At 45.9% G+C, this 19358-nt stretch overlaps 1 protein-coding gene across 1 annotated transcript in view; it reads left to right on the top strand.

Annotated features, from left to right (window-relative positions):
• The window catches only part of eif2b5 (eukaryotic translation initiation factor 2B, subunit 5 epsilon), a 34646-nt gene extending 16464 nt beyond the window's left edge, over nucleotides 1-18182 (top strand). The window contains exons 10-16 of the mRNA XM_055645802.1: nucleotides 567-668; nucleotides 2730-2837; nucleotides 5709-5799; nucleotides 8897-9020; nucleotides 11787-11912; nucleotides 14852-14962; nucleotides 17991-18182. Of these exons, the coding sequence (XP_055501777.1) occupies nucleotides 567-668; nucleotides 2730-2837; nucleotides 5709-5799; nucleotides 8897-9020; nucleotides 11787-11912; nucleotides 14852-14962; nucleotides 17991-18053 (725 nt within the window). The 3' untranslated portion in view covers nucleotides 18054-18182. The remainder of the gene's footprint in view (nucleotides 1-566; nucleotides 669-2729; nucleotides 2838-5708; nucleotides 5800-8896; nucleotides 9021-11786; nucleotides 11913-14851; nucleotides 14963-17990) is intronic.
• The last annotated feature ends 1176 nt before the right edge of the window (nucleotides 18183-19358 follow it).

The raw sequence follows: 19358 nt of genomic DNA, 5'->3' as shown, positions 1-19358 counted from the left end.
ACCGATGGTTGGCTGGACTCGGTGGGCTGAAGGGTCTGTATCCATGCTGCGTCTCTGAACAAAAACTCTAAACTAAGATTTCAGGGTCTGGAATCTGGAGCAAAATGTAAACTGCTGATGGAAATCTCACGTGTCTCCATTTTATTCCTGAAGGAACAATATAAGATATAGGAGCATAATTAGACCATTCAGCTCATTGAGTCTACTCTGTTATTCAATTATTGCTCATCTTTTTTTTTTCCCCTCCAACTCTTAAGTCCACGCTGACCAGATCACCCCTTACACCAATACTACCCAACACACGAGGGACAATTTACAATTTTACTGAAGTCAATTAACCAATAAACCTGAATGTCTTTGGGATGTGGGAGGAAACCCACGAGGTCATAGGGAGAAAGTGCAAACTCCATACAGGCAGCACCCATAGGCAGGATTGAACCCGGGTGTCTGACATTGTAAGGCAGCAATTTTACCGCTGAGCTACTGCGCCACCCTAAGTTGCGTTAAATGCCTGCTGTAAGGGTGTCACAATAAATCGGATGGGACTAACTGCCTTTGTTACACAGGCTACAATCCGACAGAGGTGGGTTCGGAAGGCGTGGGATATATATGGAAAGGCCGAGCTATGCAAGAGGATGAAGAAGACGATATAACGCATGACATGTGGGGTAAGGAGTCTCGTGCACAGCGTCAGAGTTTGCAGGTCAATAAATCTGGAGATCACAAAGCGCTGGAGTAACTCTGGTTGAGGTTTATTATTGTCACGTGAACTGAGGTACAGTGAACAACTTTGTTTTGCATGCTATCCAATCTGATAACACTCTGCCTAAATTCATTCAACTCAAACTCAAGTACAAAAGGTGGGGCAAAAGGGGGAGATACAGAGTTCTCAGTATTTTAGTGTACCAGTTCCATAATCATAGGCTTCAATAGGGTAGAGGTGAATCGAACAGTACTCCAGCTTATGGGTCTGACGGTCAGGCAGCATCTATGGAGGACATGGATAGGTGACATTTCGGGTTGGGACCCTTCTTCAGACTGATTGTAATAGGAGGGAGAAAGCTGGAAAAGAGAGGTGGAGAAGGCTCAAGCCTAGCAAGTGACTGGTGGATAATGGCAAGGGGGGGGGTGATGATGGGCAGATGGGTAGATAACAGCCAGAGACAAAAAGGAGACAAGTGTGTTAGATGAAGAGTGCAACGTGAAGACAGGGAGCGATATCAGTGGAAGGAGACAGGGGGGAGGGGGGGGAGATAATGGGAGAAATGGATGTGCGTAGGGAAAAGAAGGGGGATGATAAGGGATGGTGTAAAATAAAATTGTAGAGACTGAAGAAGGGTCCCAACTCGAAACGTCACCTATCTCTATCCACCAGAGGTGCTACAGATGGAAAAAATAGATCCGCCTTGATCGAATGGCAGAGCAGACTTGATGGGCTGAATGGCCTAATTCTGCTCTTGTGTCTCATGAGTTTATGATCTTGAAACAAAATGAAAGAAAAAAAAATTACTCTAACCCATGGCTGTGTCCAATGTCCTCACTTCACTGTGATGTATTTAGGGTTAAGAGGATTATGGAGTTATAACGAGAAACTGGAAAAGCTTGTGCTGTGTTTACTCGAGCAGAGACTATTAAACGATTTAAAATTATCAAAGGATTTGCGAGAGTAAATAATGAGAGATTATTTTCACTAGTCAATGAAATCAGCAGCAAGGGAAGATATGAATTTAAGAATAGAACATAAGCTTCAGGGAGAGATTTTATTTCAGGAAGTTAGTATAGTATAACATTTGCAAGCACACAACAAAAATATTTGCGGCATCGATGGGGAATAAGGGAAGATTAAAAGATGGGATTTATGTAGGATTAGAGTAAATAGGCATTGACGGTTGGATCAAATTCGACGAACTGATGGGCCTGTTTCTAAACGATATGACTCTTGGCTATCTTAAGAGCCGTTTTAAGAATGTTTTATTGTCATATGTCATGAATAGGAAGAGATTAGAGGAAAATGGGCCAAATGCAGGCAGTTGGGACTCGTGCAGATGGGACATGTTGGTCGGTGTGGGCAAGATGGGCTCAAGGGCCTGTTTCCACACTGTGTAACTGTGTCTCAGATTGGAGCAATGAAATTCGTAATTGCAACAACAGCACAGTAGATTTTATTATTGAAGCTGAGTGAATTACATCATTTAAACAGTAGAGGGATGATATTTAAGTGCTAGAGATACGGCAGAAGGATAGATTTGCTGTTGCTCCGACAGCGTCTGGAAATGACATCCTCTGTACTTGAGATAGTATTTGGGAGGCTGTTGAGAATTTTGTCACACATCTGCATTGATTAGCTAACCTCCACATCCTCCAGTTAGATGTGTTTTCAACATAACTGGAACTCCACAATCATAGTATTTAAGAAAAACATTTGAACAGGTACATGGATAGGATAGGTTTAGAGGGGCCAAACGCAGGCAGATGGAACCATGTTGGACTCGTGCAGATGGGACATGTTGGTCGGCATGGGCAAGTTGGACCCTATTCTCCTTTCCCCCCCCCCATAAACTCTGGCCTCTCCTGAACCCTGCTGGTGCTTTGTTGGTCCTGACTGTCCCTTGCTTGCTGCTTGGTGCCCCTTTCTTTCAGGCAGATTACTGTGCACTGTTTTAGCTTTGTGCGAGTTTTGCGCACCCAATTTCCTGCCACCTCATTACATCTTTTCAATCCCCGTGCAGGTCTGTCTCTGAAGCCTCAGTCAAGGAGCGAGAGTGAAAGCGAAATGAGTCTTTGCTCACAAGAGGAAGAGAACAGAAGCATCTCTCCCCAACTGGATGATGCAAAAGGTGAGGTCTCTAAGCTAACCCCACATTGGTGTCAACATGGGATTTGGCTTTGGTTTTCATCATACCACAGACAGGTTAGATCCTATCTGACTAATCACAAAAGGGCCTGAGCTTTTGGGAGAAGTTGAGCAGGCTATAGGGCTTAATTCCTTGCAGGCATGTAGATCATCAATCTACACACAATACCCCAGGATGAAGAAGCGAAACATTTTTCAAAGTAATTAAAAGTAAATAACCTAAATATCACCTTTACATTCAGACCCTTTGCTGTGACTCTCAAAAATGAGCTTTGGTTCATCCTGTTTCCATTGATTATCCCTAAGATGTTTTGCCAACTTGATTGGAGTCCACCAGTGGTAAACTTAATTGATGGGACATGATTTGGAAAAGCACACACCTGTCTTTAGAAGGTCCCACAGTTGACAGTGCATGTCAGAGCAAAAACCAAGCCATGAAGACGAAGGAATTGTCCATAGACCTCCAAGACAGGATTGTTGAGACACAGATCTGGGGAAGGGTATAAAACAATTTCTGCAGCATTGCAGGTCCCGAAGAGCACAGCGGCCTCAGTCATTCTTAAATGGAAGAACTTTGGAACTACCAGGACTCTTCATAGAGTTGGCCACCCGGCCAAACTGAGCAATCGGGGGAGAAGGGCCTTGGTCACAGAGGTGACCAAGAAGCTCCAGAGTTCCTCTGTAGAGATGGTAGAACTTTCCAGAAGGACAACTATATCTGCAGCACTCCACCAATCAGGCCTTTATGGTAGAGTGGCCAGACGGAAGCCACTCCTCAGTAAAAGGCACATGACAGCCCGCTTGGAGTTTGCCAAAAGGCATCTAAAGGACGCTCAGACCATGAGAAACAAGATTCTCTGGTCTGATGAAACCAAGATTGAACTCTTTGGCCTGAATGCCAAGAGTCATGTCTGGAGGAAACCAGGCACCGCTCATCACCTGGCCAATACCATACCTACGGTGAAGTATGATGGTGGCAGCATCATGCTGTGGGGACTAATCAGGATTGAGGGAAAGATGAATGGAGCAAAGTACAGAGAGATCCTTGATGAAAACCCGCTCCAGAGCGTTCTGGACCTCAGACTGGGGCAGAGGTTCACCTTCCAACAGGACAACGACCCTAAGCACACAGCCAAGACAACGCAGGAGTGGCTTTGTGACAAGTCTGAATATCCTTGAGTGGCCCAGCCAGAGCCCGGAATTGAACCCAATTGAACATCTCTGGAGGGACCTGAAAATAGCTGTGCATTGACGCTCCCCATCCAATCTGACAGGATCTGCAGAGAAGAATGGAAGAAATTACCCAAATATAGATGTGCCAAGCTAATAGCGATACACCCAAGAATACTTGAGGCTGTAGTAATTGCCAAAGGTGCCTCAACAAAGTAGTGAGTAAAGAGTCTGAATTCTTATGTAAACGTGATATTTCAGTTATATCTTTTTAATCTTGCTAATTACTTTGCAAAAAATTCTAAACACGTGTTTTCGCTTTTTTATTATGAGGTATTGTTTCGATTGATGATCAAAAAAAAGAAGAATTTAATCCATTTTAGAATAAGGCTGTAATGTAACAAAATATGGAATAAGTGAAGGGGTCTGAATACTTTCTGAATGCACTGTATGTGGGCCTAAAGCAGGAAGGTAGGACCAGTGTAGATGGGGCATGTTGGTCGGCGTGGGCAAGTTGGGCTGAAGGGCGTGTTTCCACGCTGTGACACTGTTGTTCGGATTCCATCGTTAGCCTGAGTGAAGGAAAGGTGAACACTGGCAGGAGAGTGTTAGCACCATCCGCCCAGCATCTGCAGAACTTTATCCGGGTGGATGTTTGAATGGGGTTGAGAGGGAAAAATAGACCAGCAATGATTGAGGGCAGACTAGGCTTTATGGGCTGAATGGCCTAGTTCTATTCCTATGTCCTATGGTCTAGACTGCTGCAGAAGGAGGAGAGAAAAGCTAAATCAGTCTGATTCAGTAGCTTGTTTTGTTTTTATTGACTATAATGATAACCTGTGCAGCAATTTAGTTTCTACCCTATACGGTGCCTTTGACATCATAAGTTCCATGAGACATGAGAGCAGAATTAGACCATTTGGCCCATTGAGTGTACTCTGCCATTCAATCATGACTGATCTATTTTCCCACTCTCCTGACATCTCTCCGTAACCTTTAATGCCCTTGCTAATCAAGAACCCATCCTATCTGATCTCCCGGTTGCTCAGCACTTTAACTCCCCCTACCATTCCCAATCTGACCTTTCTGTCCTGGGCCTCCTCCATTGTCAGAGTGAGGCCCGTTGCAAATTGGAGGAACAGCACTTCATATTTCGCTTGGGTAGCGTACACCCCAATGGTATGAACATTGACTTCTCTAACTTCAAGTAGCCCTTGCTTTCCCTCTCTTCATCCCTTCCCCCTTCCTAGTGCTCCCACCAGTCTCTGTATCGCCCACTCCCCTGACATCGGTCTGAAGAAGGGTCTCAACATGAAACGTCACCCATTCCTTCTCTCCAGAGATGCTGCCTGTCCCGCTGAGTTACTCCAGCATTTTGTGTCCACCTTCGATTTAAAACAGCATCTGCAGTTCTTTCCTGCACAAGAACCCATCAATCTCCACTTTAAAAATACTCAATGATTTGACCTCCACAGCTATCTCTGTCAATGAATTCCACAGATTCACCGCCATCTGGTTAAAGAAATTCCTCCTCATCTCCTTTCTAAAAGTGCGTCCTTTTATTCTGAGGCTGTGCCTTCTGGTCCTAGACTCTCCCACGAGTGAAAACATCCTCTCCATATCCACTCTATCCAGGCATTATTCGGCACTTGTCACATCTGTCCACATTTTTACCCTGCTACAGTATTCCAGAATGAAGTTCTCGGCACGCTGCAGCGAGGATTGGAGGAAAACATTTCCTGTGATCACCTTGTGCTGGAGATCAACTCTCTCAAGTGAGTAACCGTCGACCTCCCGGCATGAACCCTTGTATGTTTAAAGATCTTTTCTTTGTTTGAAAACATCCCAAAATAACTCTTATATTAATGGTTGTACAGTGTAAAACATAGTTAAAACTCATAATTGCATCCGCTTCTATAGCTTCCTCTGGCAGGTTGTACCAGGCGCAGATAGAGGTGCTCTTAAATCTTTCCCCTCTCACCTTAAGCCTGCACCAAAGATCTCAGAGCAGAGCAAGATGGTTCACTCCGCCAAAAAGCCGTAGTAACTGATGGGTAAACATCAGCGACATTCCCGTAACCCGGCTTCTGTCATGGCGGCATCATCTACACTGCATGGGATATTGTATGGGATGATCGCTGGTTGGCACGAACTCGGTGGGCCGAAGGGCCCGTTTCTGTGTTGTGTGTCTAAAGTTTAAAGACAGGCAGTACTGCGCTTACAACAGGATGCACTTCACTAAAACTGTCCATAACCCGAACGGTTCGTAAGTCAGAAATGAACAAAACCAGCGTGGGAGAGGATCGCAGAACCATCTGTGAAGCGAGAACAAGCAGTGTGAGGAGAGCGGCTGTCAGCCGGCCTCACTGTCTCGGGGGTGGCGGTGAGAGCAGGCACGCGGCATGCCCTGCTCCCACCCATCCATCCCATTACTATCCCAAACAGAAGCATACCATTTGCAGCATACAGTATCCATGAGTCAGGCATTCGTAATCTGCGGTAGAACCGTACAAATAAGTAACTAATTCTGCAAAACAAAAACATGGTGCCATTAATGGTGACCACAAAACTGCCAATTGTCTTAAAATCCATCTGGTTCACGAACATCGTTCAGGAGGGGAAATCTGTCAACCTCATCAGGCCTGGCTGTTTCTGACCACCAAGCCTATGAACGTGATCAACTTGACTAAACAACCTTGTCCTTGCATGGAGCTAGCTTGGACTCGAAAGGCTGAATAGTCTCTTCAATGTTAGTTTTACAATTAACTGTGTTTACACTTGGTTAGCTGCTTGGAGGAGACAGAGATGAACGAGAATTCAAGTCATGCCGGTAATATCACATCCTGTGCTCAAATTACAAAAAAACATGATTAATCTGACAAGTTAACTGTCTGTCTCCACGGATGCTGATGATACAAATGTGAGTGGTTTTGCAGATAATGAAGATATTTGTGAAAGATTGCAGCAGGATCTGGATCGATTGGCCAGGTGGGCGGAAGAAAGGTTGATGGAATTTAATACAAAGAAATGTGAGGTGTTGCATTTTTGGACGTCGTACAAGGGCAGGGCCTACACATTGAATGGTCTGCTGCAAGGTAGTGTTGTAGAGCAGAGGGATCGAGGGTACAGGTGCATGGATCCTTGAAGGTCGAGTGGCAGGTAGATAAGGTGGTCAAAAAGGCTTTTGGCACATTGGATTTCATCAGTCAGAGTATTGAGTATAGCAGTTGGGAGGTCATGTTGCAGTTGTATAAGACTTCGGTTAGACCGCATTTAGAATATTGTGTTCAGTTCCGGGCACCATGTTATAGAAATGATATTATCAAGCTTGAAAGGGTTCAGAAAAGATTTACGAGGATGGTGCCAGGACTAGAGGGTGTGAGCTCTAGGGAGAAGTTGAGTAGGTTACACAGAAAAGCTGGAGAAACTCAGCGGGTGCAGCAGCATCTATGGAGCGAAGGAAATAGGCAACGTTTCGGGCCGAAACCCTTCTTCAGACTGATCAGGGGTGGGGGTGGGTGGGGACAAGAAAGGGAAAAGGAGGAGTAGCCGGAAGGCTGGAGGGTGGGAGGAGACAGCAAGGGAGCTGAGGAAGGGGAGGAGACAGCAAGGACTAACAGAATTGGGAGAAGTCGATGTTCATGCCCCCGGGGTGTAGACTCCCCAAACGGAATATGAGGTGCTGTTCCTCCAATTTCCGGTGCTGCTCGCTGTGGCCATGGAGGAGACCCAGGACAGAGAGGTCGGAGGCGGAGTGGGAGGGGGAGTTGAAGTGCTGAGCCACCGGGAGGTCAGCTTGGTTATTGCGGACCGAGCGGAGGTGTTCGGCGAAACGATCGCCCACCCTCCGCTTGGTCTCACCGATATAGATCTGCTGACATCTAGAGCAGCGGACGCAATAGATGAGGTTGGAAGAGATGCAGGTAAACCTCTGTCGCACCTGGAAGTTGAGTAGGCTGGGTCTCTATTCCATGGAGAGCAGGAGGATGAGGCGGGATCTTATAGAGGTGTACAAAATCATGAGAGGAATAGATCGGGTAGATGCAGAGAGTCTCTTGCCCAGAGTAGGGGAATAGAGGACCAGAGGACATACTGTAGTTCAAGGTGAAGGGGGGAAAGATTTAATAGGAATCCGAGGGGTAACTTTTTCACACAAAGGGTGATGGGTGTATGGAACAAGCAACCAGAGGAGGTAGTTAAGGCTGGGACTATCCCATCGTTTAAGAAACAAACAGGTACATGGATAGGACGGGTTTGGAGGGATATGGAGCAAGCTCAGGCAAGTGGGACTAGTGTAGCTGGGACATTGTTGGCAAGTTGGGCCGAAGAGCCTTTTACCACACTGTATCACTCCACGACTATAATAAAGTATTTTGGTATGATCATTGATTTCTCCAATTTTAGGTAATACCCCCTCTTCTCTCTTCCCTGTGCCCCACCCTAGTGCGCACCCATGTCTCTCACTATCCCACCTCCCTTTCCCCCTTCTTCCACCCCCTACTCCCCTTTCCCCTGCCACAGATGTACCATGCTTCTGGCTTTACATTTCACTCCTTCTCTATCTGATGCCCTTTTGTCTCCTTTTCATCTCTAGCCTTTGCCCCCCCACCTATATCTACCTATTACTTGCCAGCTTTGACTCACCCCCACCTCTCTTTTCCAGCTTTCTCTTCTCTACTACAATCAGTCTGACGAAGGGTTCCAACCCGAAACGCCATCTTACCCACGTTCTCCAGAGATGTTGCCTGGCCCACTAAATTACTCCAGCACTCTGACTTTTATTATTACAAGTATTTCCAGCACTTTTATTTTCATATCCATTCTTTTTCTTTTTGCTTCTCTCCATGCATAAATGTACGCTTCCCTCCTCAGGTACGCCTATAACATCACCATGAAAGACGTGACACAGCTCACCATTAAGGTGATCCTGGAAATGCCCCTGCAACAGCACGGACCTGACATCTCTTCCACACATTACGGCAACAGCCTAGTCTCGGTGAGTACTCAGGCCAGCTGCATGGCCCACCAAATGGTTTTGCATGCGATCTGATCAGATACCACAACACATTAATACAATCAAATCAAACTCAGATAACCATATAGGTAAATATGTACCGTCAAAGTCTAGTACAATAGGTAGAGCAAAGAGGAAGATACAGAGTGACGAATACAGTTCTCGGCATTGTTGTGAATCATTTCCAGAGACAAAATCCAATGTCCGCAATGGGGTAGAAGTGAATCGGACATTACCCTAGCTTATGGAAAGACCGTTCAGAAGCCTGATAACAGTAGGGAAGAAGCTGTTTCTGGTGATGCGCACTTCCAAGCTTATATACCTTCTGCCGGACAGGAGGAGGGAGAAGAAGGAACGACTAGGGTGGAACAAGTCTTTGGTTAATTTTGCTGATTTTCTGAGGCCGCATGAAGCTAGTTCTTGTTTTAAGATTTCTCATGAGGAGAATTTGTTTCTGTCTCTACCACACTGAAGCTTGATCAAATGTGCTTCGAAGCATAAGGGAATGCAAAAAGCAAGATAACATAACGTTTTTTTGTAACGTGGGTCTAGCTAAGTGTGCATTGTTTGGATTACATGGATTCCTGACATGCAGTGCCCAGAATAGAATGCTGGACTTGACATGTGATCTGACCTCGGGAAGAAATTATTCTATTAAGCTTTGTATTCCAGCGCCCTATCTGCCTTTTTGATTCCGCTTTTTAATGTGTCTTTTTTTCTTTATTCATGGACATCTAAATACCTTGTACGCCTTGGCTCTCAAAGTTAAGACAATTTTCCAAATTGCCTTTCTCAAGCCCTAAGCAATTATCTCACATTGGGAGTTGCTGTTTACATCTGCACAGCTTTTGGAAATTTGAATTATAAATAGAAAATCTCTTGGAAGGTGCAAGAATATCAACTTTAGACTTTGGAGATACAGGACGGAAATAGGTCCTTCAGCCCACCAAGACTGTGCCGACTGGCGATCACCCCATGCACTAACACTACCCTACACATTATGGACAATTCACAATCTTACAGAATCCAATTAACCTACAAATTTCTACATCTTTGGAATGTGGGAGGAAACTGGAGGACCCGGAGAAATCCCAGGCGGTCACAGGGAGAACGTACAAAGTCCGTACAGACAGAACCCAGGATGGAACCCAGGTCTCTGGCGCTGAACGGCAGCAACTCTACCGTTGCACGACTGTGCTGCCTGAATAATTCTTTGGGGGAAACAAAGGGAGGTTCCAGTTATCACATCACCAGGTGCCTGAGTTTGACTTGACTGGCAGCAGCCTGGCTAAACTACCAAACTCTGTAAAATGTGTAAAGTTGCTGATTTGTGCTGTCTGTTGGAGAACAACAGATGAAAAGATAAGATTTGCAGATACCAAAAGGTGGTTTGCAGATACCAAAATGATACCAAAAGATAGGCATGTGATTGCCTGAACTGGAAGCTAACGTTAGGGACTCCTCTCTTGCCCTTGTTGTATCGAGCGGTTCTAGGATTTAGACGCACTGACAACTAGAACATGTGAATGGCCATATAAATACTTAAGCTCTTCTCATTGCACAGGGTTTTAATAAGATAATAACAGGGTGCTAATTTTTTGTTTGGTTTAGAGATACTGCGCAAAAAACAGGCCCTTCGGCCCATGAAGTCCGCGCCGACCAGCGATCCCCGCACACTAACACTTTCCTACGTACAATAAGGACAATTTACAATGATACCAAGTCAATTAACCTACAAACCTAGACGTTTTTGGAGAGTGGGGCGGATGCTGGCGATCACGGAGAAAACCAATGGAGGTCACAGGGAGAGCATTTAATCTCCATACAGACCAGCACCTACTGGCTGAAAACTCAATTAGCTGCAATTTCCTTTGTTTGATGATAGTAGAACTACATGAATACTAAAGTTCAAGTTAAATATCCAGGTTTGTTTTCCTGGTATGGGCTTATAGTCTATCTGCATTGTTTCAACAAAGGGTGTGTTTGATCTACTACAGTATCCCATTTGGTGATTTCAATATATATGATGGGGGATTTTTAATTTTCTATCTGTAGAGTAGGAGATGATGTCTTTGAGGCTGTTTCTGAAGCGTGCCAGTAGATATTAAGGATGGTTTCATTCCTCGGGTCGTTCTGCTGACTTTTTGAAAGGGAAACTTTGTTGGTGCCCAGCAAAATGTCAGACCATCGTTACAAAGATGCCTGATTGTAGGCCGCACAGTGTCGCAGCTGATGACCAACTCTCACAGTGCCAGAAATCCAGATTTTGTCTTGATCTCCAGTGCAGTCTATCCGGATTTGCACGTTCTCCCTGTCACCATGTGTCTTTCCACCTGGTGCTCCGGTTTACTCCCTCATCCCAAAGACATGCATATTTGTAAGTTGATTGGCCCTCTGCAAATTGCACCAAATATGCAGGGAGTGGATGCAAAAATGAGATAACATGGAACTAGTGTGAATGGGTGATCGATGGTCAGCGCGGACTCAGTGGGGGCTAAAAGGCCTGTTTCCATGCAGTATCTTTAAATCGATTTGGGATCAAGTAACGAAATGTTAAATTATGTTTATCTGAATCAGAATGTCTTTAAAACCTTTGCATTCACGGGAGACTACCCTTGAAACCCAGCCATCCAGACAGTAGGTCTCAGGAAGTGCACTGGGTATCATCAGAGCTAAACTACAGGCTACAGACTGCATGCACAAGGCAAGCCGGGCAGGTGTCACTTTGGTTTATTTCCCTCATTTCAGCTTTTGAAGAAGTGGTCACAAGTGTTTAAGAACTACATCAAGCGGGCCATCGATCATCAGAATTGCCTGGCTGTTGTTGAGGAGTTTTTCACCGAACACGAGGCCCTGTGGCCGTCCCTGGTCAAGGTATGGTTCACTTAAGAATTTTTCTTTGTCTAATAACTGATCCGCTTTCATTTGTCTCTCCATTGGAGCAACCTGCAAGTCCTATATCAATAGATTAGAGGAGATGCCATTTTACCTCGAGCCTTTATCCACTAAGTCTGAAGAAATGTCCTGATCTGACCTATCCATGTTCTTCAGAGACGCTGCCTGACGCTGCACATAATCAGGCTCTACTTCATCCTGTCAAGAAGCATCTTTGGAGGGAGGCACAATTAACGATTCAATAAACATTGATGAGTACAGCACAGAAAAAGGTCCTTCAGTCCACAATCTCTGTGCCAAACATAATGCCAAGATAAACTAACCTCGTCTACTTACACGTGATCCATATCCCTCCATCCCCTGCATATCCATGTACATATCTAAAAACCTCTTAAAAACCACTATTGTATCTGCCGCCGCCACCACCCCAGCAGTGCATTCCAGGCCCCCACCACCCTCTCGGCCCCACACTTCTCCTTTAAAATTTGGCCCTCACACCTAAAAGCTGTGCCCTCTAATCTTAGACATATCCACTATGGGGGGAAAAAGTTGTAACTCTTGACCCTATCTATACCTATTATAATGTTCTATACTTCTGTCAGGTCTCCCCTCAAACTGGCATTCCAGAGAAAACAATCCAAACGTATCCAACGTTTCCTTGTAGCTAATACCGTCTAATCCAGGCAGCTCTCTGATGAACCTTTTTGGCCCATATCTGTCAGTGGAGGCCTTCCCGAGGTGCTACGCCCAAAGGCTCGTCGGACGGCAGTACCGGAGGGAACTGCTGGAGACGTCAGATGCAAGGAGTTGGCCGATAGGTGGGTGAACCGGGATAATGCCTCCAGCGCCTTCAAGGGTGGCTGCAGGTGGTGCCCCCGGGACATAAAGATGGTCTGGTGAGGAATGGTATGTCGGGACCGTGGGCCGATTCGGTCGAAGGTGACAGAGGAAGGTCCTACAGGAGCCTGGGGCTTACCTGGATCAGGAACACTCCAGTAGACCGAGCGCACTGGTGGACTGGACTCTAGACGTGGCATCAAAACATCACACCCAGTCCTCTCCTGTGACCTCTTCCTAAGGCCTGGCCTGGAATCTGGTCTTTCCCAGCCACCTCGCATCATTGAGCGTGGGTGTGGAGTCCGGGATGTGTAGGAGTGTGTCGAGCCCCTGCCCAGTAAAGCCGTCTGTGCAGCCTCGGGAGGGAGGAGAGGAAGTCGTTAAAGCAGGAAAAGTAAACATGAAAACAAATTAACTGGGAGTGCTTGAAAGGCCAATGTTGTGTTCACCAACACCGGCATTCTCAGCTGCACCGTTCCAGACCCCGCCCTTTCATACATGGGTTGTACCGGTTGTAAATACTGGGTCTAGTATCCCTCATGGCTGGTGGTAGCAACTTTCACACCACATTAGTGTTATTTCTCCAAGGTATATTGATACTGGAGTGTTTAAACTAATTTGCAGCAGGGTGGGAAGCATGGAACCGAACAGCAGAGGGGTGCAGCGGTAGAATTGATGCCTTACAGTGCCAGAGACCCAGGTTTGAACCTGACTACGAGTGCTGTCTGGATGTTCTCCCTGTGACGTGTTTCCTCCCACACTCCAAAAATGTACAAGTTTGTAGGTTAATTGACTTCTCAAAATTGTGAAATTAGCCCTAGAATATGATAGAACTAGTGTATGGGATGATCGCTGGTTGGCATGGACTCCGTGGGCCGAGGGGCCTGTTTCCACACTGTATCTCTAAAATCTAACGCACAGGAACAGGCCGTTTGACCCCTGAATACTCATGCTGAACATGATGCCAAGATAAACTAATCTCCTCAGCCTCCACATGATCCATATCCCTCCATTCCCTGCATAACCATGTGCCTATCTAAAAGTCTGAAGATGGTTCCTGACCCATAATATCATCTATCCATGTCCTCGGGAAATGCTACCTGACCCGCTGAGTTACTGCAGCACTTTATGTTCTATGCCTGTCTAAAAGCCTCTTAATTGGCATTATCGTATCTTATCAAACAATCTGATTGTCTACTCTAAACAGCACGCCAACCAGCGATCCCTATACACTGGCACTATCCTACACATACCAAGGACAATTAACCTACAAACCAATATGTTTCTGAAGTGTGGGAGGGAACCAGAGCACCGGGGGGAAACCCCACACAGTCATGGAGAATGTAAAATCTCTGTACAGACAGCACATGTGGTCAGGCTCAAACCCAGGTCTCTGGCACTGTAAGGCAGCAACGCTACAGTTGCGCCACCTTGCCGCCTTAGATATGGACCAGATTTGCCCTTTCACTTATTAAGCTCAGGTCAGGTCGGGGGGGGGGGTGACCCTCGCCACGGGTACATTATAATCCCGTGTTACCTGCTCCATGGTCAGATAGTTGGCGACTGAACCGTCCCTCCCACCAGGTTTTCCAGATGAGGAGGGGGCTGTGGACCCCCAGCAGGACCAAAAACAAGACCTGTCAAAGGGCGGATGAGCTTCTAGGGAGCCAACGGCCATCCACACTTCAGTAGCAGTTGCGATCACTGTCGTACACAGCATTGTAAGGAATGATGATAAAGTACACACACCAGTCCTATACTTCCAGCGGCGGAAGTCCGCAGGAACTGGAGGACAGAGAGATGTGTGGTGCGTCCGTCACCATTCCCGTTTGAAACCAGCACCACTGTGTCGCTAATGTTTTCAACAATGATGAATGATGATGATGAATTATTAAGCTGCAGGGACAGTGGGGGGGAATGATGTTGTCTCTGATCGATAAAACCCAGGGGTGAACATGGGGATAAATTGCAAGCAAAGTTAGGTGGTCATTGAGTGAATTAGAGCAGTTAGAGTGAGAACAGAGAAAAGGCTGTAGGAGAGCTGGAAAACATAGTCTAAGGTCATTGTGTTTGTGGTTCAGGTACTAATGACCCTGTATCAGCTGGAAGTGCTGGCAGAAGAGGCTGTCCTCCACTGGTTTTCTCAGGCCACATCGACAGACAAGGCGAAGCGGCTTCGCAAGCACCAAGGGGTAAGTACACTCTTGTCATATCTCACCACTCCGTGGTCTCCATCTTGGCGACCCGTGCGCTCACAGAGTTGTACAGTCATTCGATCCACCACTTCTGCACTGACCATTGGCAATTGTCTATATTAATTCCACCTTCCAGCACCCACTCCTCCAGCCCTCAATGCCTCTGTGATTCTTGTCATAGAGTCATACAGCATGGTAGCAGGCCCGTCAGACCAACTCATTCATGCCGACCTAGGTGCCCGATCTACGCTTGTCCAACCTACTCGCATTTGGCCCAGATCCCTCTAAACCTTTCCCAACCATCTTAAATAGACGGATTGGTGGCACGGTGGTAGATTTGCTGCCTTACAGCACCAGAGACCCACGGTCGATCCTGACTACGAGGGCTGTCTTTACGGAGTTTGTACATTCTCCCTGTGACCACGTGGGTTTTCTCCGGGATCTCCAGTTTCCTCCCCCACTCCAAAGTCGTACAGGTTTGTAGGTTAATTGGCTTGGTATACATGTAAGAAAATTGTCCCTAGTGAGTAGGACAGCGTTAGTGTGTGAGGATCGCTGGTTGGTGCAGACTCGGTGGGCCGAAGGGCCTGTTTCTGCACTGTATCTTGAGAGTAAATTAAACTAATTTTTTGGTCTTGGACTGAAAATGTCCTCAGTGTTGTAAATAGCTCATTCTAAGCTTCCCCCCCCATCTAGTTTCAGTCACTAAGATACTGAGTCAAGCACTTGTGCATCTAAACTCTATTTTGGAAAACACAATAACAGTTCTCCACTACTGACCTAACCACCGCGGGTTTGATCCTTGTATCTGCTTGGCCAAGCCCTACTAGCCTCATGCACGCAGAGACACTACAAAAGGTCACACAGTCCCAAGCGTTCTTCCAGAAGATCGACACGGGACCTCGTGGGAGCTACCTTTCATAGGTCCCCAAACTTTGAGGGGCCGAACCATATGGGGACGGTCTCTTTACAGTCCAATAGCAGATATCGATTAACACAGAACATGATAAACATTTCCCTAACCCAATAACACCGTGACTAAAACAATGTAGCTGACAAAGTTTCTAGATGCAAGTTAACAGAGATGAATTATGCAACATGTGCCTGGATATTCAAGAAACCCGGACAAGGCTCAACACTTAACCCAATCAACATCTAGTAAAGTAAAGCTTTGCAACATTATTTACAATGTCTATGTCTGCCTTGCATTCACCCAATCCGTTTCATGCAATTTACACCCAATTGTAAGAATCTGCAGATGTCCCATTCTTTCCCTGCAACTCTTATTTGGGCCACAGACAAACTGACTCCATTCAGCAGCTTGTCCCAGTTCTGCAAAAGGCACATTTTAAACCTAATGGCCTAGCAGCACAGATGCCTTTCCTCAATTTTAATGTTCTGGCAGCTCTAATTTAGCCAGGATTAACAGTGTGACCTCAGATAATAGCCCCAAGCTGATAGTATGCAAAGTTAATGTTTATTCTGTGACCATGAGGGTTGGTTTAGTTGCTCTGGAACAAGGGAGGCTGTTTCTGTAATGCTCAGCAAACATTTAGTCTAGTTTGTTGTCACATGTACCAAGGTACTCTGTAGGCCATGCAGCATGTCAGGAGAAGTCAAGTCAAGTTTATTCGTCACATACACATACGAGATGTGCAGTGAAATGAAAAGTGGCAATGCTCGCGGACTTTGTGCAAAAAGACAAACAAACAACCAAACAAACTATAAACACAATCATAAACCCACAATATTCTTTTACATATTAAATATTGTGGGCGGAAGGAAAAACATTCAGTAAAGTCAGTCCCTGGTGAGATAGGAGTTTACCGTCCGAATGGCCTCTGGGAAGAAACTCCTTCTCAACCTCTCCGTTCTCACTGCATGGCAACGGAGGCGTTTGCCTGACCGTAGCAGCTGGAACAGTCCGTTGCAGGGGTGGAAGGGGTCTCCCATAATTTTATTGGCTCTGGAGTTGCACCTCCTGATGTATAGTTCCTGCAGGGGGGGGCGAGTGAAGTTCCATAGTGCGTTCGGCTGAACGCACTACTCTCTGCAGAGCCTTCTTGTCCTGGGCAGAGCAATTCCCAAACCAGATGGTAATATTTCCGGACAAGATGCTTTCCACAGCCGCTGAGTAGAAGCACTGGAGGATCCTAGGAGACACTCTGAATTTCCTCAATTGCCTGAGGTGGTAAAGGCGCTGCCTTGCCTTACTCACAAGTGCTGCGGCGTGTGATGTCCATGTTATATCCTCAGAAATGTGGACTCCCAGATATTTTAAACAGTATCCCCATTTATCCCCAATGGTGTGTACGTGGATAGGCAAGATTTTGGGTCGAGGCCTTTCTTCAGGCACTACCTATTTTTTTTTTTAGAAATAATGAAATGATAAAAGAGACAAAGTGCTGGGGTAATCAATGGCTCAGGCAGCATCTCAGAAGAACATTAATATTCTCCAGAGATGCTTAAGTTTAATTTATTGTCACATGTGCCAAGGTACAGTGAAAACTCTCTGTTGCATGTTACCCAGTTAGTGGAAAGACTAGACATGATTACAGTCAAGCTATCCACAATGTACAGTTACAGGATAAAGGAAATAGCGTTTAGTGCAAAATGAAGTCCAGTAAAGTACGATCAGAGAGAGGCAAAATGTCTCCAATGGGGTAGATGGTAGCTCAGGACCGCTCTCTAGTTGATGATAGGATTGTCAGTTTGCTGATAACAGCTGGAAATAAACTGTCCCTGAATCTGGAGGTGTGCATTTGCACACTTCTGCACCTGGGGCCTGATGGGAGAGGGGAGAAGAGGGAGTGTCCAGGGTGAGAGCTGGTCATTGATTATCCTGGTGGCCTTGCCGAGGGAGGTGAAGTGTAGTTGGAGTCGATGGAAGGGATGTTAGTTTGTGTGCACAACTCTCTGCAATTTCTTGTGGTCGTGGATTGAGTTGATCCCAAACAGTCCTGGGGATTGACGGATCCCGGGATTTGTGTGATTACATCTCTGACCGTCTCCTTTTGTACTTCAGGTCCAGAGGTTCATCAAGTGGTTAAAGGAGGCGGAAGAGGAATCGTCCGGAAAAGAAGACTGACGGCCAGGTGGTACAGATCACACAGGACCTCTCGTCATCTGCAGGGCACCACTGTTGACCTGCCAAACCCCGCTGGGCCCGTTTATACCATTTTAAAGACAAGAAGTAAAAGAGTTTATCAGACTGAAAGGTTTGCATTGGATGAGTCTGATCACTTGAGCAAAACACAGTGCTGGAGGAACTCAGCGGGTCGGGCAGCATCTGTGGAGGGAATGGACATGTGTCGACACCCATCTCCAGGCTGTTGCCCTGTTGCCTGTTCGCGCCCGCTGCCAATTCTGCTCTTTGAACAGTCTTCAAAAACTGAAACTCGTCTTCTATCCATGGCACACCTGCTTGCATTGCATCTCGGGCTAGTCACACACACAGAAACAGGCCCTTCTGCCCACAATATCCATGTTGAACATGTCGAGTTAAACTAATCTGGTCTGCTGGCACGTGATTCATATCCCTCCATTTCCTGAACTTCCACGTGTCTGTCTAAAAGCCTCCTAGAAGCCACTATCACATTTGCTTCCACCACCACCCCCTGGCAGTGTGTTCTAGTCACCCAGCACACTGTGCATTTGTGGATCTTGGTGTCATCTTATCTACAGTGCCCTCCATAATGTTTGGGACAAAGACCCGTAATTTATTTATTTGGCTCTGTGCTCCACAATTTGAGATTTGTAATAGAAAAAAATCACATGTGAAAGTGCACGCTGTCAGATTTTAATAAAGGCCATTTTTACATATTTTGGTTTCACCATGTAGAAATGACAGCAGTGTTTATACATAGTCTCCCCCTTTCAAGGCACCATAATGTTTGGGACACAGCAATGTCATGTAAATGAAAGTAGTCATGTTTAGTATTTTGATGCATATCCTTTGCATGCAATGACTGCTTGAAGTCTGTGATTCATGGACATCACCAATTGCTGGGTGTCTTCTATGGTGATGCTCTGCCAGACCTGTATTGCAGCCATCTTTAGCTTATGCTTGTTTTGGGGGCTAGTCCCCCTCAGTTTTCTCTTCAGCATATAAAAGGCATGCTCAATTGGGTTCAGATTTGGTGATTGACTTGGCCACTCAAGAATTGACCATTTTTTTACTTTGTAAAACTCCTTTGTTGCTTTAGCAGTATGTTTGGGATCATTGTCTTGCTGTAGAATGAACCGCCGGCCAATGAGTTTTGAGGCATTTGTTTGATCTTGAGCAGATTGGATATGTCAATACGCTTCAGAATTGATTATGCTACTACCACCAGCAGTTGTATCATCAATGAAGATAAGTGAGCCAGTTCCTTCAGCAGCCATACATGCCCAG

Source organism: Leucoraja erinacea, chromosome 14, assembly GCF_028641065.1.
Source record: "Leucoraja erinacea ecotype New England chromosome 14, Leri_hhj_1, whole genome shotgun sequence".
NCBI lineage: Eukaryota > Metazoa > Chordata > Chondrichthyes > Rajiformes > Rajidae > Leucoraja > Leucoraja erinaceus.
Note: the sequence above shows the minus strand (reverse complement) of the source record. Positions and strands in the feature narration are given on the sequence as shown.